Here is a 25,591-nt window from a genome sequence, read left to right on the forward strand (position 1 = left end):
GAACATTTTAGACAGTATATTGTAGCAACTCTGGATTCTGATATTTTCCCCCTTAAAGTTGGTGGTGTTGCCTTGTCTGCTTGTTCACTTTTGTTTAGTAACAGGCTGGGTTAAACACATGAAATCTATTTTCACTGTGATGTGCAACCATGATGTTTCCACTCAGTTTCTTCTTGTTCTATGTTCTTTTTCCTCCTTCTTTTTAATAAGACTGGTTTCCTAGGAACTGCCCAGTCACTGGCTCTCCTCTGCTAGCCTACCTCTGTGAAGTCACTTCCACAGACAGTGACACTGGACTCTGGTGTCATTCACCACTGCAAACAGAAACTGCCAGTCCTTGCAGCCTGCTCCACACTGGCAGAAACTCCACACAGCATAGCTTGGGGAGTTTGGGAAGCAGCACCTTGCTAAACCACAAATTTCCACTGCTCTTACCTGAAGTCTAGAAGTTTTTCAAAGCATAAATGTGTCTCAGATTATTGTCCCTTCATTAATATCCAGAGCACTGAAATGGCTGTTTTGTCAATTTTGTCCAGTTTTATAGTTGCTTTTTTGGAAGAGGATTTGCTGATCTCTTCACTTCGTCTTAACCGGAAGTGCTACCCCTACTTCTCTAGTATTTTTAATCCTACCTTATAAATATTTCACAAAGTTTTTCTCTAATGATTATTTTGAAATACTTCAAATAAGCAAAAATTACAAAGAATATAATGTCTGTCTACCCCCACACTCAGCTTAAGAAATAAAACATTATAGATACATTTACTTCTCTCTGATCCTATTTCCTTTCTTCCCTCTCCAGAGACAACCATTATCCTAAATTTTGTATTTCTTAATCTTATGTATGTTTTTCTTAGTTTATACCTATATACATGCTCTTAAATGACTTAATTAAAAAGTTTTGCATTTTAATTGTATTCAAATGATATCCAACTATAAATATTCTTCTATAACTTACCGTGTTTGGGAGACTTATTCACGTAAATACATGTAGCTTTAATCCACTGACAGTTAACTGCTGCATAAACATGCCACAATTAATCCAGTCTCCTATGACAGATGCAGGTGTTTTTAATAATCTGCTGTTACAATGCTGTAACACTCTCCTATGTGTCGTCCATGCACATGTGCGAGAGTAACAAGGGTGGAAAGAAGGACAGAGAGAGGCTATCAGTGCTTGTGTAAGTATATGAAATCTGCCTGCTGGCTCCCACACGGTTGGAGGTGAAATGTGAGAGAAGGGCAAACAGCGGTTGTGCTCCACCGTAGGCATCCATGGCCCTCCACAGAGTCTAGATTTAGAGTCACAAGAGGCCTTACAGAAGGCCTCTATCCTCCAACCCGCACCCAGGAGGCAGCTTGGCCTATGTCACAGAGCACGTCAGTGGAAAACCTGGGACTAAAACTAGGTTTCCCTTCTTCACTGCCTTCTTTCTCAAAGCAAGATCTGTAGGCCAGCAACATCAGTGTCACCTAGAAACTTGTTAATACAGGCTCTTGGGTCATATTCCAGACTTACTGAATCAGAATTTGCATTTTAACAAGATTCTGAGCTACACATTCAAGTTTTAAAGATGGAAAAGTACTCTAGAGTATGTATCTGGAGTGAAATTAATGATCGCAGTGTGCAGATTCTTTTAACTATACCACATAATGCCAAATTTCTCTCCAAAGTATTGTTCCAATTTACCCAATTTACTTTCCCACATTATGTTTTCTAACTGTCTATGAATCTAATCACAACATAAAGCCGTTTCCTATTGCTCTTATGCACACCTCCACTGTTTGCCTTACAAACCTTCTACTTCCTAAATATATCCTCAAACTATACCCCTGCATTTCTTTAATTTGTGCTGTTATACACTCATCTGTGATAAAACGAGTTACATGGTCAAATAGGTTTGGGAAACACTAGATTAATCAAAATAAAACAGGGTTTTTTGTTTAGTTTTGTGTTTGTCTTTGAGACAGCTTCTAACTCTGTTGTCCAGGACGCAGTGCAGTGGTGTGATCACGGCTCACTGTAGTCTCAACTTCCCCAGGTTCAGGAAATCCTCTCACCCAAGCCGCCCAAGCAGCTGGGACTACAGGAATGCACCATCACAGCTGCTAATTTTTGTATTTTTTTGTAGAGATGGGGGTCTCCCTATGTTGCCCAGGCTGGTCTCGAACTCCTGGGCTCAAGCAATCCTCCTACCTTGGCTTCCCCAGGCTCAGGGAGCCATGATCGTACCACCGCACTGCATCCTGGGCAACAGAGTTAGACCCTGTCTCGGGGAAGAAAAAAAAAAAAAGCCTGGTTTTTTCTTTTTTTTTTTTTTGATTAACCTAGTATTTCCCAAAGTGCTTGGATTATAGGATTATAGGTGTGAGCCACTGCGACCAGCCAAAACAGGTTCTTTAAGACTTCTCAGAGACCCAAAAATGTTAATAAGTCCTAGGAGCCCCAAATGTGGACTACATTTCAAGCATTTTCTGAAACTTACTGTTTCCCCATGAGTCCTCTAGGAACATATCTAAACAAACTAACATTTCAAGGAACACAGCTGGGAAATGCTGCATTGATACAGACTTCCCATCCTTTTTAAATACAAGTAATTTAATTTTTTTTTAAGATTTCAATTCCCTCATTATTCCCAGATCATCTCATACTTTTATTAAAAGACTCTCATTCTAGCTACTTCTCTGTGGTTTTGTGTAAGTAAAACAACATTAATAAGAAAGGAAAATACATTTTGCTCAGTTGAATTTCTCCCTATTCATTTTTCTTCATGTTTTAAGTAAAGAAGAAATCAGCATGGAATGAAGATAAGTTACATTAGGCCCACATCTTTAAATAGCTTTTCTTCCCTCTGAGACAACTGAGGAAAGCAAACCGGCACCTGCTCTGAAACCTAGCAGAAAAACTACCCTCGAGTCCTGTGTTTCCACATAGATGTCCAGCTAAATTAAACTGCCCCTTAATTTTCTTTTGCTTTCCCTGAATAAATTGAAAGTTACACGACCCCAGTGATCTCCGGATAGTGAAAAATCAGACATTTTATTTTATTCTTTGTGTTTTTCTTTAGTTTCAGTTTTTGTACAATAAGCATGTGTTACTTTTGCAATTGGAAAAAATACACCTTACTTCTTTTCTTTTCTTTTTTTTTTTGAGATGGAGTCTTGCTCTGTCACCTAGGCTGGAGTGCAGCGGTGTGATCTCAGCTCACTGCAACCTCCACCTCCTGGGCTCAAACAATTTTCCTGTCTCAGCCTCAGTAGCTGGGATTACAGGTACCCTCCACCATGCCCAGCTAATTTTTTTATTTTTAGTAGAGACAGGGGTTTCAGCATGTCGGCCAGGGTGGTTTCAAACTCCTGACCTCAGGTGATCCTCCCACCTTGGCCTCCTAAAGTATATCTTACTTCTAAAAGGCTTAGTTTGAAAGGAAGAAAACAAGTTAGAGGGCACTAAAGTTGAAATCCATCTGCACCATTCTATCAAGATGTGTGGGGAAGTACCAACGACTCTCAATTAAGGTGGGCAAGTCTTTGCAAGAAACTTGCTAAAAATAATTATGTAAAAATTACACGATGAAAAGTTAGTTCTTTAAATAAGCCAAACTCTAAAATTCTCATGAATGCAAAACTAAATTTTATCTGGATTTCAACTTAAGGAGACAGAGTGGTGAAACTAACAGAACATCAACAAAACTAGGGTGTGAGCCCTCTTCTGTTGGCCCTTACCTCTTTTCAGTCCCCTTCCTAGTCTGTAAGATGGGAGAGAACCTACATCATGCATGGTTATTGTAAAGACTGTCTAAAAAATATATTTAAAAAACTCATCACACAGCGCCTGGCATTTATATAGTAAGTGCTCAATAAACTGCAACTATTGTTATTAAACAATCAGAAATATCCTAAATGCTTCCAGAAGAAATAAAGAAGCATTGTTACTACTGAAATTATATTAATTACTAAGTCAATTTCAACATTTATCCTGATGAAAACAGAATCCTTCCCAGACAGGCAATCCTTGAGAATCCATGACATAACCTGGGCGAATGATTCCAAATCAAATACATTATTTGTCAAAGTTATTAAGCAAAATGTAGAAATGCAAAACTACTAAGGATTTAATCACAGCCAGTTATTTAATAAGTCCAAGTTTTACAGACTGCTATCACCATTACTTACGAAAAAGAAGAAATTCAACTATGGGGAAAAAACATGCATCCCAACAAACAAATGGCAATACTAATAGGATTATGTTGGAAATTACATGGCTTCAGCAGAGGCAGAATGCTTACCTATAAAGCAATGATTTCTAAGAAGAAAAACAAAATCAACAACCCTCATTTTTGTTTACCTGGATGAGTCATGGTAACTGGCTCCTCTTTCGATTTATTATTGTAGATGACTACAGCAACTGCATTGTGGAAAGCGGCCCGTGATATTTTCTCTTTAAACGTGCAGTTTCCCCTCTGCAGCAAGGCAATCCACTGTTTGATATTAGGAGGGACAAAGAACCGGGTTTGTGGATCACAGCCCAGATGATCAGCAACTGAAAAGAAAAAGAAATACACACATTAAAGATAAATAAAACTGACCAAGTCTTTATCAAAGTGTCAACTGCTTTCTGAATACCACACAGAGCTAAAGCACGTGAAGCAGCTCGCTGGAGCAGAGCTATGAATACATCCACAAACAATACAATCAAGCTGAATCAGTACCTATAGGAAGAAATGCTCCACGGGACGGTTACCTATAATGCAAATTAAAACAATGAAAATGTCTTAACTTTACAGACTGATAAAAAATAAAAAAGGACTGATAATATCCAGTACAGGGTGGTAACGGGAGGAGGAAGAAAAGGCCAACACAGACGAAAAACCCAGGTGACCGATGTAACCCTGACACCCTGACTCTCACTCATTCCTGTTCATGTACTAGCCTCTCCACACACCGCCACCACCGCTATCCCCACGGTGAGAAACCCAGGCGACCGATGTAACCCTGACACCCTGACTCTCACTCATTCCTGTTCATGTACTAGCCTCTCCACACACCGCCACCACCGCTATCCCCACGGTGAGAAACCCAGGTGACCGATGTAACCCTGACACCCTGACTCTCACTCATTCCTGTTCATGTACTAGCCTCTCCACACACCGCCACCACCGCTATCCCCACGGTGAGAAACCCAGGTGACTGATGTAACCCTGACACCCTGACTCTCACTCATTCCTGTTCATGTACTAGCCTCTCCACACACCGCCACCACCGCTATCCCCACGGTGAGAAACCCAGGTGACCGATGTAACCTTGACACCCTGACTCTTACTCATTCCTGTTCATGTACTAGCCTCTCCACACACCGCCACCACCGCTATCCCCACGGTGAGAAACCCAGGTGACCGATGTAACCCTGACACCCTGACTCTTACTCATTCCTGTTCATGTACTAGCCTCTCCACACACCGCCACCACCGCTATCCCCACGGTGAGAAACCCAGGTGACCGATGTAACCCTGACACCTGACTCTCACTCATTCCTGTTCATGTACTAGCCTCTCCACACACCGCCACCACCGCTATCCCCACGGTGAGAAAACCAGGTGACCGATGTAACCCTGACACCCTGACTCTCACTCATTCCTGTTCATGTACTAGCCTCTCCACACACCGCCACCACCGCTATCCCCACGGTGAGAAACCCAGGTGACTGATGTAACCCTGACACCCTGACTCTCACTCATTCCTGTTCATGTACTAGCCTCTCCACACACCGCCACCACCGCTATCCCCACGGTGAGAAAACCAGGTGACCGATGTAACCCTGACACCCTGACTCTTACTCATTCCTGTTCATGTACTAGCCTCTCCACACACCGCCACCACCGCTATCCCCACGGTGAGAAAACCAGGTGACTGATGTAACCCTGACACCTGACTCTCACTCATTCCTGTTCATGTACTAGCCTCTCCACACACCGCCACCACTGCTATCCCCACGGTGAGAAAACAGGAGCCTGGACTGGGGGCCAGTGAGGAGGCCAAAATAATCCTCGGTTCAGTTACTAAGTGACCCTGTTGAAATTCAACCATGTTTGAGCAAATTTCTTCATAAATGTCTAAGGAAAATTTAAAAGTTTGGTTTTGGCTTATATTTGAAAGTTGAAGCAGTTAAAATAACATCTAAGTAGAATAAATGTATTATTCCTCTAATTTATGTTAGCAAAAGTCACCCCACAACTCCATATCAAGATACACTTACTGTATCCATCTGTCTAACAGGTTACAAGAAGACACTAAGAATGTTGGTACTACAAATTACATGGCCACTGCTCTGGATTTTTTGGGATAGTTTATTTAAAATACTAATAAGTACATTTAAATCTGTCAGAGTAAGCGCCTCAATTTTTCACTCTGCACATATGGCCATCATGGTTCTGGCATCCTCTGCAAATCTTAAGAAGAAGCCCCTGGCTGCTCTTCCCACTCCCACTTTCACATTTATAACAGGTTCAAATGAGAGAGAAGGGCAGCCCAGAAGGGGAGAGAAGTCACCAAAGGTAGAGTCTGCAGACTGCTGGCGCACAGTGGCGTAGGCTGCCAGCCCTGTGCCCTGAGTCAGCCCTGCCGGTCCTCTGTGTGCCGGGAAGGAAGCAAGGAAAGGGAACACGGCGCATGGATCTAAAAAGGTGACACCAGAAGTAAATAAATCATAAAAACAAGGCGAGGTGTGGTGGCTCACGCCTGTTAATCCCAGCACTTTGGGAGGCCGAGGCAGGTAGATCGCTTGAGCCTGGGAGTTTGAGACCACCCTGGGCGACAAAGTGAAACAAAAAATACAAAAAATTAGCTGGGTGTGGTGGGGCACATCTGAATTCGCAGCTACTGGGGAGGCTGAGGTGGGAAGATTGCTTGAGCCATGATCGCACCACTGAACTCCAGCCTGGGTGACAGAACAAGACCTTGTCTCAAAACAAATCATAAAAACATGAAGTATTAATTGTAGTAGATAAATAGATGACGCCAGTGGGAAAATGTTGGCTTTCTACACACCTGGAAGCACATGCCTAGCAAAAGAAACTAAATGCTTACACAACTTAAATTGTAAAATGTAAAGATGCCAGTAACTTCAGAGAACTATTACATCTACCATTCCCACTTAAATATCTTTCCCCAAATTTTCTTTCAACTATTGTGGTGAGAGACTGCACCAAGAGTGTATTTGCTACCAGAGGTCTCCTAATACATGAAATGGAAGATGAATGTTTTCACAATTTTTCATGATTGATATTGTATACGACCATTACCTACCCTTTTCCTTAAAAGGTTTCTGCACTCTGAACCTTTAACCCTTCCTGAATCAAATTAAACGGGGATAGAAGCCTATGTCATGATTTTAGGAGTCAACTATTGAAAGACACAGACGATGCACTATAAAACTTTAAAATCCTGAAACAGATTGTTTACTTTCATCACTATCTGTTTCACCGATAATTATGCTGTAAAATAAAAGCAGCTCAGTGACCTGTTACGATAATCTCCTCATAGAAAAATGTCTAATACTGTATCCAAACAGGGAATAACCAAGGAACTGGTTTTAGGTGTTCTGTTCGTTATTTTTCAAAACATACTGCTGCACAAACCCTGGAAGAAAACGCAAAATCAAGAATATCTAAAGTGATGTGTACCCCTGCCTTCTGTGCAACACATTTAATCATTTGTCTGTGACTTATCTCTTCTTCCCTGCGGTCTCGCATACATGTACAATGTAGTAAAAAGCAAACAACATAGTTATGGAATCAGCAAGACTGTGCTCCAAGGTCTAGATCAACTGCTTACTAGCTGTGTAACCATCACAGGTGACTGAAATTCTCCCATCTTTAATTTGTACTTATTTATAAAGATTTAGATAGTCTTATCTCACAGAATTTTACACGTGAAAAAGCCAAGAGTAATGCTTTCTGGCCAGGCGTGGTGGCACACACCTGTAATCCCAACACTTTGGGAGGCCAAGGTGGGAAGACCACTCAAGGCCAGGAGTTCAAGACTAGCCTGGGCACATAGTAAGACCCTCATCTCTACACAAAATAAAAAACAAAAAAATTAGCCAGGCATGGTGGCACGCACCTGTAGTCCCAGTTACTCAGGAAGCTGAGATGGGAGGATTGCTTGAGCCCAGGAGTTCAAGATTACAGTGAACTATGATGATGTCACTGCACTCCAGCCTGGGTGACAGAGCAAGACTCTATCTCTAAAAAACAGTAATAATTCCTTCATTCTTCAATGCTTAGAAAACACTCTTTCCCTTTGTTTGTTTCACTGACATTCATCCTCCGTTGTCTTGGTGATCCAGTTTGGTCCCCTTGGGAGTTTCTGTGCCAAAATATGTGAGCTACCCCACGCTCAGCAGCACCCCACACTCCTCTGCTCTTAGTAACCACCACTTACAGATCCCAAGCCTCATCTTTTTTACCTCTTTCGACAGTGTCACAGTCCACTCAGAAGACAGCAGTTCAGTAATATTCATAATATTCTAAGAATGAAAAGACACAGCAAGGGGTGCAACCACGGAGCAAAAGTTATCAAACATACTGCAAGAGGACTTTAAAACTCTGCTAAAGGAATCCCGCCCACTGAGAACAGATTCTATGAACAACAGCATGATCAAAACAAATCCAACAACGGCCTGTATAAGCAAAAGAATGTTCCTGTTTCCCAAAATTCATCTAATCATCATCCATAAAAGGTCTCTGAAAACATTCATATTGGTAGTACAATACAAAATAAGCAAGGATAGGAAGTTTCTGTTCAAAAAAGTGGTATTTATTATTCAGAAGAAAATAAGAGGTTTTCATAAACAGGAACTTAATACTGTAGTATACTCATTCTACCTAGTTATTCCCTCCTGTAATTAAGAAAATATAAATAATGAAAACAACGGTTCTATAACAACTTTTCATGACTGATGACTATAATTAAGTAGTATTACTCCAAAATTTAATACCAGTTGTTTACACTTGAGCAATTTATTAAGTGAAGACATATTATGGTGTAAAATATATATGAGCCTTTAAAATTTGTCAATAGCAATTCTATTAAAATTCAGAATAACTGTACTTCCGTTTTTCTTACCTGCCAAATTTTATAAGAGGATACTATCTCTGAATTATTTGCATTTATTAATTATAGAGCCAGGAAAAACTTACTAGAGGTTCTGATAAAAATTTCAAGATAGATAATACAAAATATTTTACTACAGAACTTAATTTTTTTTTTCCTCTAGGGCTTTTTCCTGCTGAGTCCAAAAGTATTAAAAGTAATGAGACTTATTTACCTCTTGACAGGCACCAAACAATTCTGGGCTCCTCACCTCAATGAATAGTAACTTATGTGCTCAGCTACACGCTAAGTACCAAAGAGAGATACACTGTGGCAAACGCCTTGCTCTTGACTCTTAAAGAGCCTCCACATGGCCGGGCGCGGTGGCTCACGCTTGTAATCCCAGCACTTTGGGAGGCCGAAGTGGACAGATCATGGGGTCATGAGTTCGAGACCAGCCTGACCAACACAGTGAAACCCCATCTCTACTAAAAATACAAAAATTAGCTGGGCATGGTGGTGGGTGCAATTTCTGCTTGACTCACATAGGAAGAACCAGTGTTCCATGTAACAAAATCAATGACTTAGATTGATTAAAAATAATGAGGCACCCTCCACAGCTGCTGGCCCAGGTGCTAAGCCCCTCACTGACCGGGGCAGGTGCAGGGCCCGCCAAGCTCGCACCCACGCAGAACTCCAGGGCCAGCCTCGGCCAGCCCAGAGAGGGGCTCCCACAGTGCAGTGGTGGGCTGAAGGGCTCCAAGGCGAGGAGGCACCGAGAGCGGGCGGGGGCTGCTAGCACGTTGTCACCTCTCACCACCAGTCTGAAACTCTCCTCCTCTTTGATTCATTTGATTTAGTAAAACCTCATTTCTTAGAAATGTAAACATGCCACATAAGAAGCACTCACCATGTTGTGTAGGCTAATGGTTTCCTTCCTACCCCTGAGAATTGTCAGTCTGCTGCAGGGGCAGAAGTGATAGCCTCGGACAGTATTTTTCTGCAGTGATGGTCAAAACAGGCGGCCGCACAGCACAGTGGCAAAGATGTGCCTCTCCCTCTCAGAGCCCGTGTGTGTCACTTCATCCTCCTGAAATGCCAGTCCCACCACTCTTGCTCACCACCTTCTGAGCCTCAGGATTCTGCCAAAATGTCTTCTCCAGAACGCTTTCCCAGCCTCCTAAGACTGAGTTGGGTGCTTTTTTCAAGTTGCCATGGCACCCTTAGGTTACATCCATCTTGGCATTTATACTGTATTAGTAACTGGCTGTTTACTTCTGAGGATTTCCTTCCGGAATGTGAGGTCTAGCATCTCCTGCGAATATGTCTGGCACATAGATGTTTAACATGATTGATGAAGGAAAAGGGGAAAAACAACAGGGAAATTAAGCCAAAACTGGCATTAAAAAAAAGTTTGTGGCAAAGAGTTCTCTGTTTCACGTGGTAATATCCTGACTACGGTAATGTTCTATCAGTTGCTTCCTACAAAAGAGGTAAAAATAAAAATGAGACTAATTAGTTACCCCGGATTTAGATTCCTCCATTGTCAGCTATGGTCTGGTTGCTTTCCTACTCCTGAATTAGATTATAATTTCTTTATTCTTTAAATTTCCTGCTTCTACCCTATCTTTCCTTATTTTCCTTTGTCAAATTCTAATTTTATGATTCAAAGAAAAAAATACAATTCATCATTTCTGTTATCAATTTCTTAATTTTATTTTTAATGGCAGCTACTGGACTTAGGTGGAGCTTTCATTCTCTTTATCCACTTCCATGGATATAACTTATTATCTTACCGCTTCTACACTTTCACTTAAACCTAACATTTCTTTTTATTACTTAGCTTCATTGGGTGTTTAGTCTTATTGAAAATGTTTTTTTCTGGCCCGGCACGGTGGTTCATGGCTGTCATCCCAGCACTTTGGGAGGCCAAGGCAGGCAGATCACCTGAGGTCGGGAGTTCAAGACCAGCCTGACCAACATGGTGAAACCCTGTCTCTATTAAAAATACAAAATTTAGCTTGGCGTGGTGTGTAGGCCTGTAATCCTAGCTACTCGGGAGGCTGAGGCAGAAGAACTGCTTGAACCTGGGAGGCAGAGGTTGCAGTGAGCCAAGATTGCACCACTCCACTCCAGCCTGGGCGACAGAGTGAGACTCTGTCTAAAAAAATAAATAAAATAAATCTCAGGCCACTCTTTGTTCTCCAAACTGGCCTGCCCCAGCCGAGCGCTCTCCTCTCTCCACTCCCACGTCCCACTTCCTCCAGGCTTTCCTCCTCCACTACCACAGTCATTCTTTGGGTCTTTACTGCCTCTTCTTCCTCCAGTCGAACCTTCAATACTGACGCTCCCGAGTACTCTGCCTTCCCTGGCGTGGGCCCAGGACTCTCCAGGGCTCATGTTCACCATGTCAACAGCACACTTTTTTTTTTTTTATTGGAACAACAATGCTTACTAACATCTCATGCTGAGCAGCCCTCTTCTGAGAAATTATTTTTCATTTTTACTTATATGAACCCAGTTTCTAATAGACACAGCTAAATCAGGTCAACAGCATGCTAAGAATCGGGAGAGGAAAGTGGAAAATTACACACACAGAAAGGAATTCATTCCCTTCCATTCCAAGCAAAACCTCTGCCTTGATGAGTTAATAGGAGTTCTCCAAGATTTCAACTGGTTTACATGGAAGGGGCATGGAAGGGAGTCTGTAGTCCGGTTTACGGCAAATCACTCTATATCTAATTTGTCTGTTTCCAGGTTGCTCTGCCCTGCTTCTAGGCTAGAGGATGATATTATTATCAAAGGCTACAGGATTAACCTCCGAATCTAGGCAATTTCTGCTTGACTCACATAGGAAGAACCAGTGTTCCATGTAACAAAATCAATGACTTAGATTGATTAAAAATAATGAGGCTAGGTGCGGTGGCTCATGCCTGTAATCCCAGCACTTTGGGAGGCTGAGGTGGGAGAATCCCTTGAGCCCAGGAGTTGAAAGCTACAGTGAACTGGGATGGCGCTACTGCATTCCACCCTGGGAGGCAGAGAGAGATGCTATCTCAAAAACGGGAAGAGGGAATTTATCCTGTCTCAGAACAGGGCCATATTTTGCGGTGAAGAATTCAGCACCTCAGCAGTGTCACCAGGATCTGGTTCCTTTTCATCTCTTCCCTTTGCCATCCGTAGCTTCAGCTTCATCCTAAGAGTCCCCTCTTTATCATAAGATGACTGCCAGCAGCAACTGAAGTCACACAGCTCCCTGTTCATATTCAGTGGGAGACAGAAAAAGCCAACCCTCCAGGTATGTAATTTAAGCTCTTCACTTCTGTGCAGCTCACCCTAGGTCATTTATCCTTCTGTGCCCCACACCCTCTTCTGGGACTCAAACAGGTGTCACTTAAAGCATGTGGCTGCATGGAAGTGATCACAGATGCCTGAATTACATAAGGTTTCTGTTTTCTGTTTTAAATAAGCAAAGGCTGGTAGGCAATTAACAGCTCACTTCAAACCTCAAGGTAACCTTATACAGTGGCTCTTAATTCATCAGAATCCACACTTGGCAATTCAAACCCACCAAAAAGGACAAAACCCAAAAAGAAAGCTTCTTTGGTTTCCAAGCGCTTTGACACAGGGAGACAGCTAAGGTACCACCCCTCTGCCTCCTTCCCTCACTCGAGGGAAACATGAGCTATTTGGGAGTGGAGAGCCCCACTTGAAGATCAGCAGCTACAGCAAGCGTTCTTGACAAGGCTCTGGGGATAGAATTCAGGGCTGAGTGACATTTGGATGAGGGGAAATCATCTTTATTTCTGCTAAAATCTAACTGAAATCTAGCATTTTCTTTATTTATAAACATAGATAACAAACCATCTGTAACTCTGTAACCAGCGGCAACCACATTACAGTTATTGCAAATACTGGAAAATACTGATAAGGTGATGAGGCCCACCACTGAATCCTGTCCCTAATGTTAACTGTACAAGTATTACCATGTCACAGACATGTTAAGTATTTTAAATACTTTGATACATTGTTTCAGTATACTTGGGTTTCTTTAATCCTATTTACTCCTGCACTTAACACTATTCTGAGAAGCAGCCCACAGGTTAAATCAGACTGCAAAAGGAGTCTCAACTGCCAGGCTTAGTCTATTTGCATATGTATATGATATAGTTGGATTCATCTCTATTATTTTATTGTGTTCTTATTTATTCTACTTTTCTAAGCTTCTTTATACTTTTTTTCCCTCTCCTTTCTGCCTCTGAATATATTGACCGAATTTCATTTCCCCCTTTTCCTCATCTATATATTCAAGTTCTATTTGTTTAGTGCCTACCCTTAAAATGTTAACATGCATACCTGATAAAAGGTCTACAATTAATCAGTACCTCTATTCTCCTCCTGAATACCTCAAGGCTCTTAGTTTCCTAGGGCTGCCAGAACAAAGTACCACAAGCATGGTGGCTTAAACAACAGAAATGTATTCTCCCACAATTCTGAAGGCCAGAAGTCCAAAATCAAGGTGTAGGCAGGGCCACTCTCCCTATGTCTAGCTCTATCTAGTTATTTCTTTATATAGATATGTAGATACAAAGGGATTTATTATAAGGAATTGGCTCTGGCAATTATGGAGACAGACAAATCCCAAGCTCTGCAGGGTGAGCTGGCAGGCTGGAGACCCAGCAGAGCCGATGGAGTTCCAGGCCAAAGACCAGCAGGCTCCGCACCCACAAGAGTCAAAGGTCTCAGCCATAAGGCAGTCAGGCAGGAGGAAACCCCTCTGACTCCAGGGAGTGTCACTTTTTTGTTCTATTCATGCCATCAGTGGAATGGATAAGACCCACCCACATTATGGAGAGCAATCTGCTTTATTCGGTCTACCCATTCAAACGTTAACCTCGTCCAAAACCACCCTGACCAAAACACAAGAATTCTCTCAGGATACTGTCTGACCAAGTATGTGGGCACCTGTGGCCCAGTCAAGGTGAAACATAGAATTCACCATCACAGTCCTCCTCACAGCTCACTTTTTTCCTTCTGTGTTCCATTTCCCTCCTCCTTATTCTACATCCTTCAGAAGTTCTTTCAATGAGGATCTGTTAGGTAAACTTGTATTTTACATCTGAAAACATCTTTCTTTTGTTCTCATTCTTGAGTGACAGGTTAATTAAGTAAAAAATTCCAGACTGTTAATTTTCTCTCAGCACTTCGGGGTTGTTCTTCCACTGTCTTTTTTATTTTTATTTTTGGAGACAGGGTTTCACTCTGTCGCCCAGGGTGGAGTGCAGTGGCACAATCAGAGCTCACTGCTCAACTTCCTGGGCTCAAGTAATCCTCCCACCTCAGCATCCTGAGTAGCTGGGACTACAGGCATGCACCACCATGCCTGGCTAATTTTTGTATTTACCCCAACATGAGGTCTCACTATATTGCCCAGGCTGGTCTCGAACTCCTGAACTCAAACAATCTGCCCACCTCGACCTCCCAAACTGCTGGGATTACAGGCGTAAGCCACCAAACCTGGCCAATTCTAGTACTTTTAAAAAGTAAACTAAATGTGTTTCTTGTTTTTCTCCTAATTGACAATTCTTACAATTACCAATTGTAAATAAAAAGGTGATACATTCTTACAACAAATTATCACCTTTTTGTATAGAATTTTTCTATATTTATTTATTTATTTATTTATTTGAGACAGAGTCTCGATCTGTCACCCAGGCTGGAATGCAGTGGTGCGATCTCGGCTCACTGCAAGCTCTGCCTCCCGGGTTCACGCCATTCTCCTGCCTCAGCCTCCCGAGTAGCTAGGACTACAGGTGCCTGCCATCACACCTGGCTAATTTTTTGTATTTTTAGTAGAGACGGGGTTTCACCATGGTCTCGATCTCCTGACCTTGTGATCTGCTTGCCTGGGCCTCCCAAAGTGCTGGGATTACAGGCGTGAGCCACCGCGCCCCGGCCTTTGTATAGAATTTTTAAGAAGGTGGCAGCAAAATACCTTCTGGACACCTAAATGCTGGATGCTGCAGTCAACATGGCAGGAATGTCCTAACAGTGGAACTGCAGCAGATGCACTTGTCAGCAGCCGTCCATCATTGTTTGTCTGCTGAACTTAGTTACTGTGTATCTCAAATGGATTTTGATTATTTTTTACATCCTTAGAACGCAAATATATCTGTTGGATGTTCTCCATGACATAATAAAAAGCATCTTAAGAGTAAGTTTAAATGACGGCTAACACAAATCACTTTGCATGAAAAGTCAATTTCAAAAAAAAATAATAATAATTTCTATTATAAATGATGCAACAGATACTTCATGCAAGATACTACAGATCTAAATAACTGAAAATTAGAGCTTGGTCCTCATACAAAGTTGGTGTCACAGTGCAATATAAGTGTTAATTGTTTATCCACATCACTCTTCGTTCCACAAAGGAATTACAGTACTGAGTACAACTCTTCCCGAGGCTCTCTGTTCTCTTGGCTCCTATCCATCAAGTTTTCCTCCCACCTCTCTAACTATTCTTTCTCATCTTCCACTGCTAGACCCTCGCCAAGGTCTGTCCCAGGCCCGCTTTTCTCAGTGGGCAGTATCATCCACTCCCCTGCCTTCGACTACCACCTGTGTACATCACAATCTAAATCTAAATCTCCCTCTTGAGCTTTTCTGTTTAATATTCACCTGCCTGCTTGACATTTCTCCATGAATACTGAGCGGTCCAAACTTATTAGCTTCCTCTCACATGTGATGTCTTTCCAGTGTAGAGTTCTGGCTAACAGCATCATCTACTGAAACACAAAGGACGAAAATTCCTGTTGGAAACCAAGTGGCCATATGGAGACTCAACGTCCCACTGCTGCTGCCACACATAGGGACACAAGGACACCACCCTTGATCCAGAGCAGCGCCTGAAGGCACTACTAACTCTTGGGCAGAAAAGAATGTGGGAGCAAGCTTGTTTTATTTCATCACTTCTTTCTTCTAGTATGAGTATTTCCAGTACTAATGACTCGATGCAATGACAGTAATGACAAAGACTGGGCTATCTGGACCATAATTTAAAATGTAATGACAGGCCAGGAGCCATGCAGTTCACACTAACAGGGAAGAAGCCATCTGTCCAGCAACCAAAGGACTTTAAGCTAAATTGGTGAGGAGGGAGGGAGGAAGAGAATACAAGGGAAATCATAAAATCAGTCCCTACGGAGGATTACAGAAAAAGAAAGACTGAGAGACATTGCTCACCTGAGAAAATAAGAGGTTTAAAGTGTTCTTAATCTGAGACGTCCATAAACCAATAAATACAAGTAATAAGAAAAAACCTTAAAGTTCACCTTAAATATAGAAAATAATCAGTGACACTTGTTGAGGCAGGTCTCAAGATTGGCCTATAATGATGGAAAGCACACTATTATTCAGAGGGAAAAAAAGGATTTTATGTCAAGATAACGTACGTCCTTCAAGGAATCCCAAGTAAACAGAAGCACTCAAGAACACCTCTGAGAGGCAGAAAGCTAAATTAGACTTCGATGCGAGAGCATGCCAAGGTCAACTGGCCAAATGGAGTAAAGATAAAGGTTTTTAACAGATCACAAAACTGGCGGACAGGATAGGGCATGGACAGGGATTGCAACCACCTAGAGCTGCAGAAGAGATCTCACCCCTCTGCTTCCATTCACTTTGCCTCCCACAGGACAGTGGCCAGGCATATCCCGGTGAACAGCTGCCCGAACCCAATGCAGGCCCCGAACAGAAGTGACAAGTCACGTGGAAGAAAGCAACGTATCATTTCAGAGTTTACAAAATCCTGGGCAAACAAAGCTCAGTAACAAATCATCTTGATGAGAAAGAAAATGACACATTTTATGAAGAAAGCAGCAAGAACTCACAAGACAAATTAAGCTTTAAGGAGGACTCAAACAAAACCTGAAAAGGCAAACACAAGATGATGGTACAGGCTTACACAGCTTTTCTTTAAAAAGCCCAGAAAGTTGAAGGTTGCCAGTAATGATAGGAACAAGCAAAGCTACTTCTCACAAAAGTTTTATTATTTTTTTAAGTATATTCAGAGCAAGAAGAGTTGCAAAGAAATAGGTTTACTGCCCAGGGCCAACTAAATGATGGATGGAAACATTTCTCAAGACTTTTTTGCTTTTGCTTTCTCTACCACAGAGAATAACCTGAGAACTGCAACAAGCACAGCTACATGACACTGAAAATGAGTGCAGAGACTGTAAAAAAGCAAATACATTCTTTTTTTTTTTTTTTTTTTTTGAGACGGAGTCTCACTCTGTCGCCCAGGCTGGAGTGCAGTGGCACGATCTCGGCTCACTGCAACCTCTGCCTCCCAGGTTCAAGCGACTCTCCTGCTTTAGCCTCCCGAGTAGCTGGGACTACTACACCCAGCTAATTTTTATATTTTTAGTAGAGATGGGGTTTCACTATGTTGGCCAGGATGGGCTCCATCTCTTGACCTCGTGATCCGCCCGCCTCGGCCTCCCAAAGTGCTGGATTACAGGTGTGAGCCCCTGCGCCCGGCCAGCAAATACATTCTTAGAATAGGTTTCTCTGTTACCTATTTTTACTTCATTTCAGTAGAACAGCTGTTTATATCTTATGCATTCATGCTGGTTTCTTCAATTAATCACTCATATTGTTTCTTGAGATGATTTGTAACGACCCAGCTTTCTCTGTCCTAGGATTTGCAAACTTAAAAAATGATACAATTGCTTTCTTCCCAATTTCTAGGCACTTTGCATTATATCACCACATGCAAAGACTTCCTTCCACCCCGCGGCATGTCACCCTCCAGGCCAGGGTCAGATGCAGGCGCCCACTTAGCTTCTGAGACAAGGCACATTCCTTTCGCATCCTCCCTCTCCCTCTAACTTCTCCGATATCCAGGTGTCCCCACACCCTTTACTGAAAAGACTATTCTTTCCCTCTATTGAATTGTCTGGGCACCCTTGTCAAAAATCAAGTGACAAAAGGGTTTCTTTCTGGTTCTCAGTTCTACTCCACTGATCTACCATGTCTCTATCAGTACCACACTGTCTTGTAGGAAGTTTTCAAATTGAGAAATGTGAATTCTCTTAATTTTATTATTTGTTTTCAAGATTGTTTTGACTACTGTGAGTCCCTTTTACTTCCATATGAAGTTCTGGTATTTTCATAGGATGGTCTGAATGTGTAGGTCAATTTGGAGGGCACAGGTATCTTAACAAAACAAGTCTTTGGACCTATGAACATGAAAAGTCTGTTTATTTACATCTTTAATTCCTTGCAACAGTGCTTTGCAGTTTTCAGTGCCAATATTACTTTAAATGATATTGTGAAATTTTTATTTTCTAATTGTTTGTTACTGGCATATAGAACTACAATTGACTTAATTTTTGTTTTATTGATCTTTTATCTATGGGTGTTCCTAAATGTACTTGAGTTTTTAAAAAATTACTCTGCTGGTTATTGGTAACAAGAAATAAATTTTGGCCGGGAGTGGTGGCTCACACCTGTAATCCCAGCACTTTGGGTGGCCAAGGCGGGCAGATCTCATGAGGCCAGGAATTTGAGGCCAACATGGTGAAAACCCATCTCTACTAAAAATACAAAAATTAGCCAGGCCCCGAGATCGAGCCTGGGCAACTACACTCCAGCCTGGGCAACAGAGTGAGGTTCTGTATCAAAAAAACAAAAACAAAAACAAAAAACAGCAAACAAACAAAAAATGCAATTTTTTTTTTCTTTGAGAAGGAGTCACTCTGAGCCACCATGCCCAGCTAGAAGTAAGTTAAGTTTTACTGGCATTTAATTAAGGATTAACACTGGCTGCTTTCCTCAACCTGAATGTCAGATGACTTCTGTGTGTGTGTGTGTGTGTGTGTGTGTGTGTGTGTGTGTGTGTCTGCGCGCGCGCGCGCACGCGTATGTGTCTGTGTGTCTGTCTGTCTCGTGGTATACCAGTTGTCCTGAATAAAGAGAGGGATTTCTGAAATGCAACAGGGATGGTAGTGACTCTCTCATTCATCCATTTGTTTTCAGATAATACTGCCAACAGTATAATAGCCATACACTACTCAGTTACAGGATTTACAGACGAAATGATCCACTTTTTACTAAATTGTCCCTCATCAAATGGACAAATGCCTTTTTTTAAAAACCCCAGCAAAAATAAACTGGTAGAGCTGATACTTCTCTCTTTTTAGCTACTATAAAGGGTTAACAAACAACCATCACCATTACAACTGGTGCGTGGCTCACGGCTGTAATCCTAGCACTTTGGGAGGCTGAGGTGGGTGGATCATCTGAGGTCAGGAGTTCAAGACCACCCTGGCCAACAGGGTGAAACCCTGTCTCTACTAAAAATACAAAAATTAGCCAGGCGTGGTGGTGGGCACCTTTAATCCCAGCTACTCGGGAGGCTGAGGCAGGAGAATTGCTTGAACCCGGGAGGCGGAGGTTGCAGTGAGCTGAGATGGTGTCACCGTACTCTGGCCTGGGCGACAGAGCGAAACTGGGTCTTAAAAAAAACAAAAACAAAAACAAAAAAACAAACAAACCATCACCACCAATCAGATTTGGAAAAGAAAGTCAAAAAACTAGAAAATAACATGAAGACTATCAGAAATATAGATTTATTCCCGCTGTTACTCTTAGCCTAAGTGTTGAGCCTTAAGATAGTATCTGTGGGAAAAAAAAAAAACCCTAATAGTGTATGTATGACATTTATGAGTTTAATGCATACCCTGGGGCTACGTGTAGATGTGCAACAGAGAAAGTCTGTGTCCTGTTACTATAGAGAATGGGCTAGAAGGGAGCCACAGACCAGAGGAGGCTGCAACAGGTGTGGAGAGAAACAGACCACATTTTAGAGATATTTAGGAGTTTGGATCAATAGGACCCAGTAATTACTTAGATATGGGAGTGGGGGATCTAAAGAGGGAAATGCCTCAGTTTCTGGCAAAACACACTGGGCAGAGGTGGTGTTCCTGACAGACAGCAAACACTAGAGGAGGAACAGATCAGGAAAGATGAACCATGTTGGACACGTTGGGCTTGAAAGAAGACTCTGAGAAAGAAGACAATTCTTCCTCTCTTAAGAGTGTCTTATGGACACTCAAATGTATTCCCAATAAAATGTGTATATATGTGTACAAAAGACACATACAATGCTCATGACTGGACTGCATTGTTCTTAACCACCAAAAAGCAGGAAACCCACAGGCCCATGGACAGCAGAATGCATAACTACCACATATTCATAAAGCAGATCACCGACAGAACCACTGCTACATGCAGTAACATCAATTCATCTCACTAACATGATGTGAGCAAAAGAAACTAGTCACAAGAAGGCACACCGTGACTCCATGTATATTGTGATATAATAAGAAATATATATTTAGTCTTCATCCCTGGTTTCTGTCATAGAATTCCTAACACGTTAGTAATTTCCTGAGTGACAGGGGTGAGAGGAGCATGTTTTGTTATTCACAATAAGCCCCATTCAACCATACCAGAGTCTGTGCTAATAAGGTGACTCTTGGAAGATGGGGTCTGGTTGCCAGAGGAACCAATCATGTAATTAGAGGACTGAAACTTTCAGCCCAACTCCCAGCCCCTCAAACCTCTGGGGAGGGGCAAGGGGCTAAAGGTCGAGCTAATCCAATGGCCAATGACTTAAATCAATCATGTCTGTGTAGGGGTGGGCACAGTGGCTCACGCCTGTAATCCCAGCACTTTGGGAGGCTGAGGTGGGAGGATCACCCGAGGTCAGGAGTTTGAGACCAGCCTGGCCAACATGGTGAAACCCCATCTCTACTAAAAATACAAAAACTATCCGGGCATGGTGGTGCATGCCTGTAATTCCAGCTACTAGGGAGGCTGAGGCAGGAAATTGCTGGAACCTAGGAGGTGGAGGCTGCATTGAGCCAAGACTGTACCACTGCGCTCCAGCCTGGGTGACAGAGCGAAACTCAGTCTCAAAAAAAAAAATCATGTGTAATGTGTAATGGAGCCTCCCTAAAAACTTTAAACAACAGGGTTCAGGTAGCTTTGGGCTAGGCGTATGCCGAGAGGATTATTATACCCCCGCAATACCGCGACAGAAGCTCCTGGTCATGGGACCCTTCCAGACCTTACCCTATGTACCTCTCCATCCGGCTCTTAATTTGTATCTTACATAACACCCTTTATAATAACAGGGACAGTAAGTAAAGTGTTTTCCTGAGTTCTATGAGCTGTTATATAGCAAATTATCAAACTGAGTAGGGAGTTACGGGAACCTCCTGAATTGCAGCCAAGTCAAGACAGATGTGTGGTACCCTTTGACCCACTACCTACAACCGGTGTCTGAAGTAGGGGGCGGTTTTGTGGGACTAGGCCCTTTACCTGTGGGGTCTGCGCTAACTTTACCAGGTAGTTAGTGTCAGAATTGAATTAAACTGTAGGACATCCAATTGATGTTGAAAACCCACACATTTGGTGTCAGAGTGCTGCAGGTAAAAAGCTGTCCTTTACACATAAGTTAAGGAACAGGTATAAACTACGGTGTCAAAGCGAGGACAGAAGTTACTGCTGGGGAGCGAGGAGGGAAGGAGCCGTGACTGGAAGGGACCTGAGGTGGTCTGCAAAGCTGGCCACACTCAACTTCTCCACTAGGTTCATGGCTACATCAGTGTGTTCATTCTGTGGGAAGTCGTCAGGCTGCAGACTTACGGTTGTGTATTTTTCAGTGCATGTTACAGCTAGTAAAAATGTGTGCTAATTTTTAAAAATCTGGTCACTTTATTCCCCAGGTTAAAATTCTTCAACAGTATTTTAACACATGCTACAACACAGATGAACCTGAGGACATATGCTAAGTGAAATAATCCAGTTACAAATTATGAGGAACTAACCTAGTCGAATTCATAGAGACAGAAAGTAGAGTGGTGTTCACAGGGGCTGGGGCAGAGGGGGTAATGGAGTCTTGTCATTTAATGGGTATGTTTTTATTTTTTATTTTTGAGATGGAGTCTTGCTGTGTCGCCCAAGCTGGAGTGTAGTAGTGTGATCTCGGCTCACTACAACCTCTGCCTCCCGGGTTCAAGCGAGTCTCCTGCCTCAGCCTCCTGAGTAGCTGAGACTACAGGTGCACACCACCACGCCTGGCTAACGCTAATTTTTGTATTTTTAGTGGAGATGGGGTTTCACCATGTTAGCCAGGCTGGTCTCGAACTCGTGCCCTCAAGTGATCTGCCCACCTCAGCCTCCCAAAGTGCTGGGATTACAGGCTGAGCCACTGCACCCAGCTGGTATAATGGGTATAGAGTTCCCATTTTGCAAGACAAAGAGTTCTGTAGATGGGTCGCACAACAGTGGAAATGTACTTACCATGACTTAACAGTTAGATGGTCAATTTTATACGTTATTTTACCACAATTAAAAAATCTTAAAACACCAACAAAAATCCCTCCAATAGTTTTCCATTCCTCTTATATAAAGTCCAAAACCCTAACAAGGCCTGGAAAACACTGACTTTTTCAACTCTACTGTGCCCCACTCTCCCCCTTACTCTCTAACTCCTTTCAAATTCCACAAGTACATCACGGTTTTTGCACCTTTTAGTCTTCGTGTATATTTCCTTGGACTGAAACATCCTCCTTTCTGCCCCCTCTCAGTGTAATATCTGCTCATGCTGCCGTCTCAGCTGAAACATCACTTCTTCAGGGACGCCTTGACCACCCTAGACTGAGTCTCTTCTGCCATTTATGCTCTCAGCATCCCGATGCTTTCCCAAGACTATGATTAAATAATCGTGTTATGACCTGTGTAACGGTCTGCTTTCCCCAGATAGGACACAAGAGCTGACTCCTTTTACTTCCCCCCACCAGACAGCAACAGCATGCAGGAACTTCCTGTCCTGTCTGGAACTCAGTAGGTGCTTAATAATTATTTGATGAATGAATACTTGAGGCAACTGTCCCACAGGAATTTAGGATTTTTCTGATCCAGATGAATTAGTCTGCTGATAACATGCAAATGAGAAGGTGCATCACTGACCTTTAAGGAGTCATAGAAAAGAAATGTTGGAAAACTAACCCGTGTACAGAGCACTGATACGAAACAATGAAGGTGAGCCGTGAAAACAACTGACCCATTAGGGTCCTGCTAAGCCTTAGAAAAATTTCACAAATGATTACTGAAGGAATAATCTGCAGACAGTGTGAAGAGAAAGCTGTAATGGTGGGGTGCCAGCACAGGCCTGCTACGTGAGAGAGGCAGAACGACGGCTCCCTCAAAGATGTCCATCTCCCAATCCCCAGGACCTGTCAGTGAATACATCAGGTTACACGGCAAGGGGGAACTAGGTTGCAGATGAAACAAGGTTGATCATCAGCTGACTTTACAATAAAGAGATTCTCCTGGACTGTCTGGGTGGGCCCAATGTAATCACAAGTGTCTTTTAAATGTGGGTGACAGACGGAGAAAGTCAAAGTCAGAGACTTGAAGATGGGGGAAGGGGCCATGGGCCAGGGAACACAGGCAGCTTCTACAAGCTGAAAAAGGCAAGGAAGTGATTCCCCGAGAGCTCCAAAGCCACGCAGTCTTGCCAACACCTTGGTCTCACTCAGGCCAGTAAAACTCATTTCAGAATTCTGACCCCCAGAACTGTAAGAGGAGTAAACTGGTGTTGCTGTGAGCCACCTAGTTTTTGGTGATTTGTTACTGTGGCAATAAGAAACTAACACACCAAGGCTAAGCCATGAAAGATTCACTTCTTTTCCTTCCGTGCAGTGGCTCCTGCCCTAGCCAATCAGGAACAAAGTACATAAAGTATCCTTGTTTTTTCCAGCAAAGCATCTGATTATGTCTTTTATGATATCATAAACTGAAGAAACACATGATAAATGCAAAGTCAATAAAGTGAATTAGAAAACTCTGTGAAATGGCCATCCTTGAAGAGTGCTGATTAATGGAATAACATCCACCAGCCTAGATTTTTAGCAATACACCGCGAGGGCCTGTTCATTCACTTGCCAGCACTTCTACCCTAACTTAGAGCAGGGATTCTTAACTTGGGGCTTCAAGAGGCAACTGGCCTCCTAACCTTATTAAAAGTTCTGTGTATCTCTACATAAATATGTAGTCTTCTGGAGAAAGGTACACAGCTTTCATCACTTATCAAAGGGGATCTATAAAGCAAAAGGCTAAGAACCACTAACCTAGATGAAGATACAGAAAGCTATGTTCGGCCGGGCGCCTGTAATCCCAGCACTTTGGGAGGCCAAGGCGGGCGGATCACGAGGTCAGGCGATCGAGACCATCCTGGCTAACACGGTGAAACCCCGTCTCTACTAAAAATACAAAAAATTAGCTGGGCGAGGTGGTGGGCGCCTGTAGTCCCAGCTACGCGGGAGGCTGAGGCAGGAGAATGGCGTGAACCCCGGGGGGCGGAGCCTGCAGTGAGCGGAGATTGCACCACTACTGCACTCCAGCCTGGGCGACAGCGAGACTCCGTCTCAAAAAAAAAAAAAAAAAAAAGAAAGCTATGTTCATGCATTCACTAGTGACACAAGCTGCTAGAAAGAGTAAAGACTGTGGGTGACGCATCAGGATTCAGCAAGTATCCTGAAAGGGTGAATGAAATGGCTGATGGCTTAGGAGCAGCCTCGGTGGAAAACACTGGAAGTTTAATCAACAGTGGGCTCAGGATGGTCTTTTGGAAAAAACCACAACAACTGACGTGACTTCAGGCACATCCAGAAGGATGAAGAAAGTATAGCTCGACTCTCTCCTGTGCTGGCAAAGCTAACCCTGCACGCCTGTGTTCAACGCTGGGATTCTCTTTGTATTAGTTTCCTGTGGCGGCCGCAAGACATCACAAACTTGGTGGCTTAAAACAACACAGTCTCATTGTCTCACAGTTCTGGGGCCCCAAAGTCTGGTGTGAGCAGGGCTGATTCCTACTGGAGGCTCAAGGGAAAAACCACCTCCAGCCCCTCTCCCAGCGTCTGATGGCTGCTAGCCATCCTTTGCACCCGCCGGTTTGTGGCAGAATGATGCCATCTCTGTAACCTCCTTCTTCCTATGGCCGCCTTCTCTGTGTGTCTTTCTGTATCTTTTCCTCTTCTTATAAGGACATTAGTCGTTGGATTTAGGGCCCACAGTAAACTGGAATGATTTTATCCTGATCCTCAACTAATTACATCTGCAGAGATCCTATTTCCAAATAAGGGCACATTCTGAGGTTCTAGGGGGACATGAATTTTTGTGGACACTATTTAACTCATCTCTTAGTCCTTTCGGGCTGCTGTAACAAAATACCTTAGACTGGGTAATTTATAAACAGCACAAATTTGTTTCACATAGTTCTGTAGGCTGGGAAGTCCAAGTTCAAGGCACCAGCAGATGTGGTGTCAGAGCCCGCTGTCCGCTTCATCAATGGAGACTTCTTTGTGTCCTCACATGGCAGAAAAGGGCAAACATGCTTCCCCCTCCCCCAGCCTCTTTTTTTTTT

At 42.9% G+C, this 25,591-nt stretch overlaps 1 protein-coding gene across 4 annotated transcripts in view; it reads right to left on the reverse strand.

Moving 5' to 3' along the window:
- RNF130 (ring finger protein 130) overlaps positions 1-25,591 on the reverse strand; it is a 160,203-nt gene that overhangs the window by 124,855 nt on the left and 9,757 nt on the right. For all 4 annotated transcript variants that reach the window (XR_008625486.2, XM_034961216.3, XM_014345187.4 and 1 more), the window contains exon 2: positions 4,349-4,543. Coding sequence is in view for 3 of the 4 variants with exons in the window: in XM_034961216.3 (XP_034817107.1) it covers positions 4,349-4,543 (195 nt within the window). In the remaining variant the exon portion in view is untranslated. The remainder of the gene's footprint in view (positions 1-4,348; positions 4,544-25,591) is intronic.

This window comes from Pan paniscus, chromosome 4 (assembly GCF_029289425.2).
Source record: "Pan paniscus chromosome 4, NHGRI_mPanPan1-v2.0_pri, whole genome shotgun sequence".
Lineage (NCBI taxonomy): Eukaryota > Metazoa > Chordata > Mammalia > Primates > Hominidae > Pan > Pan paniscus.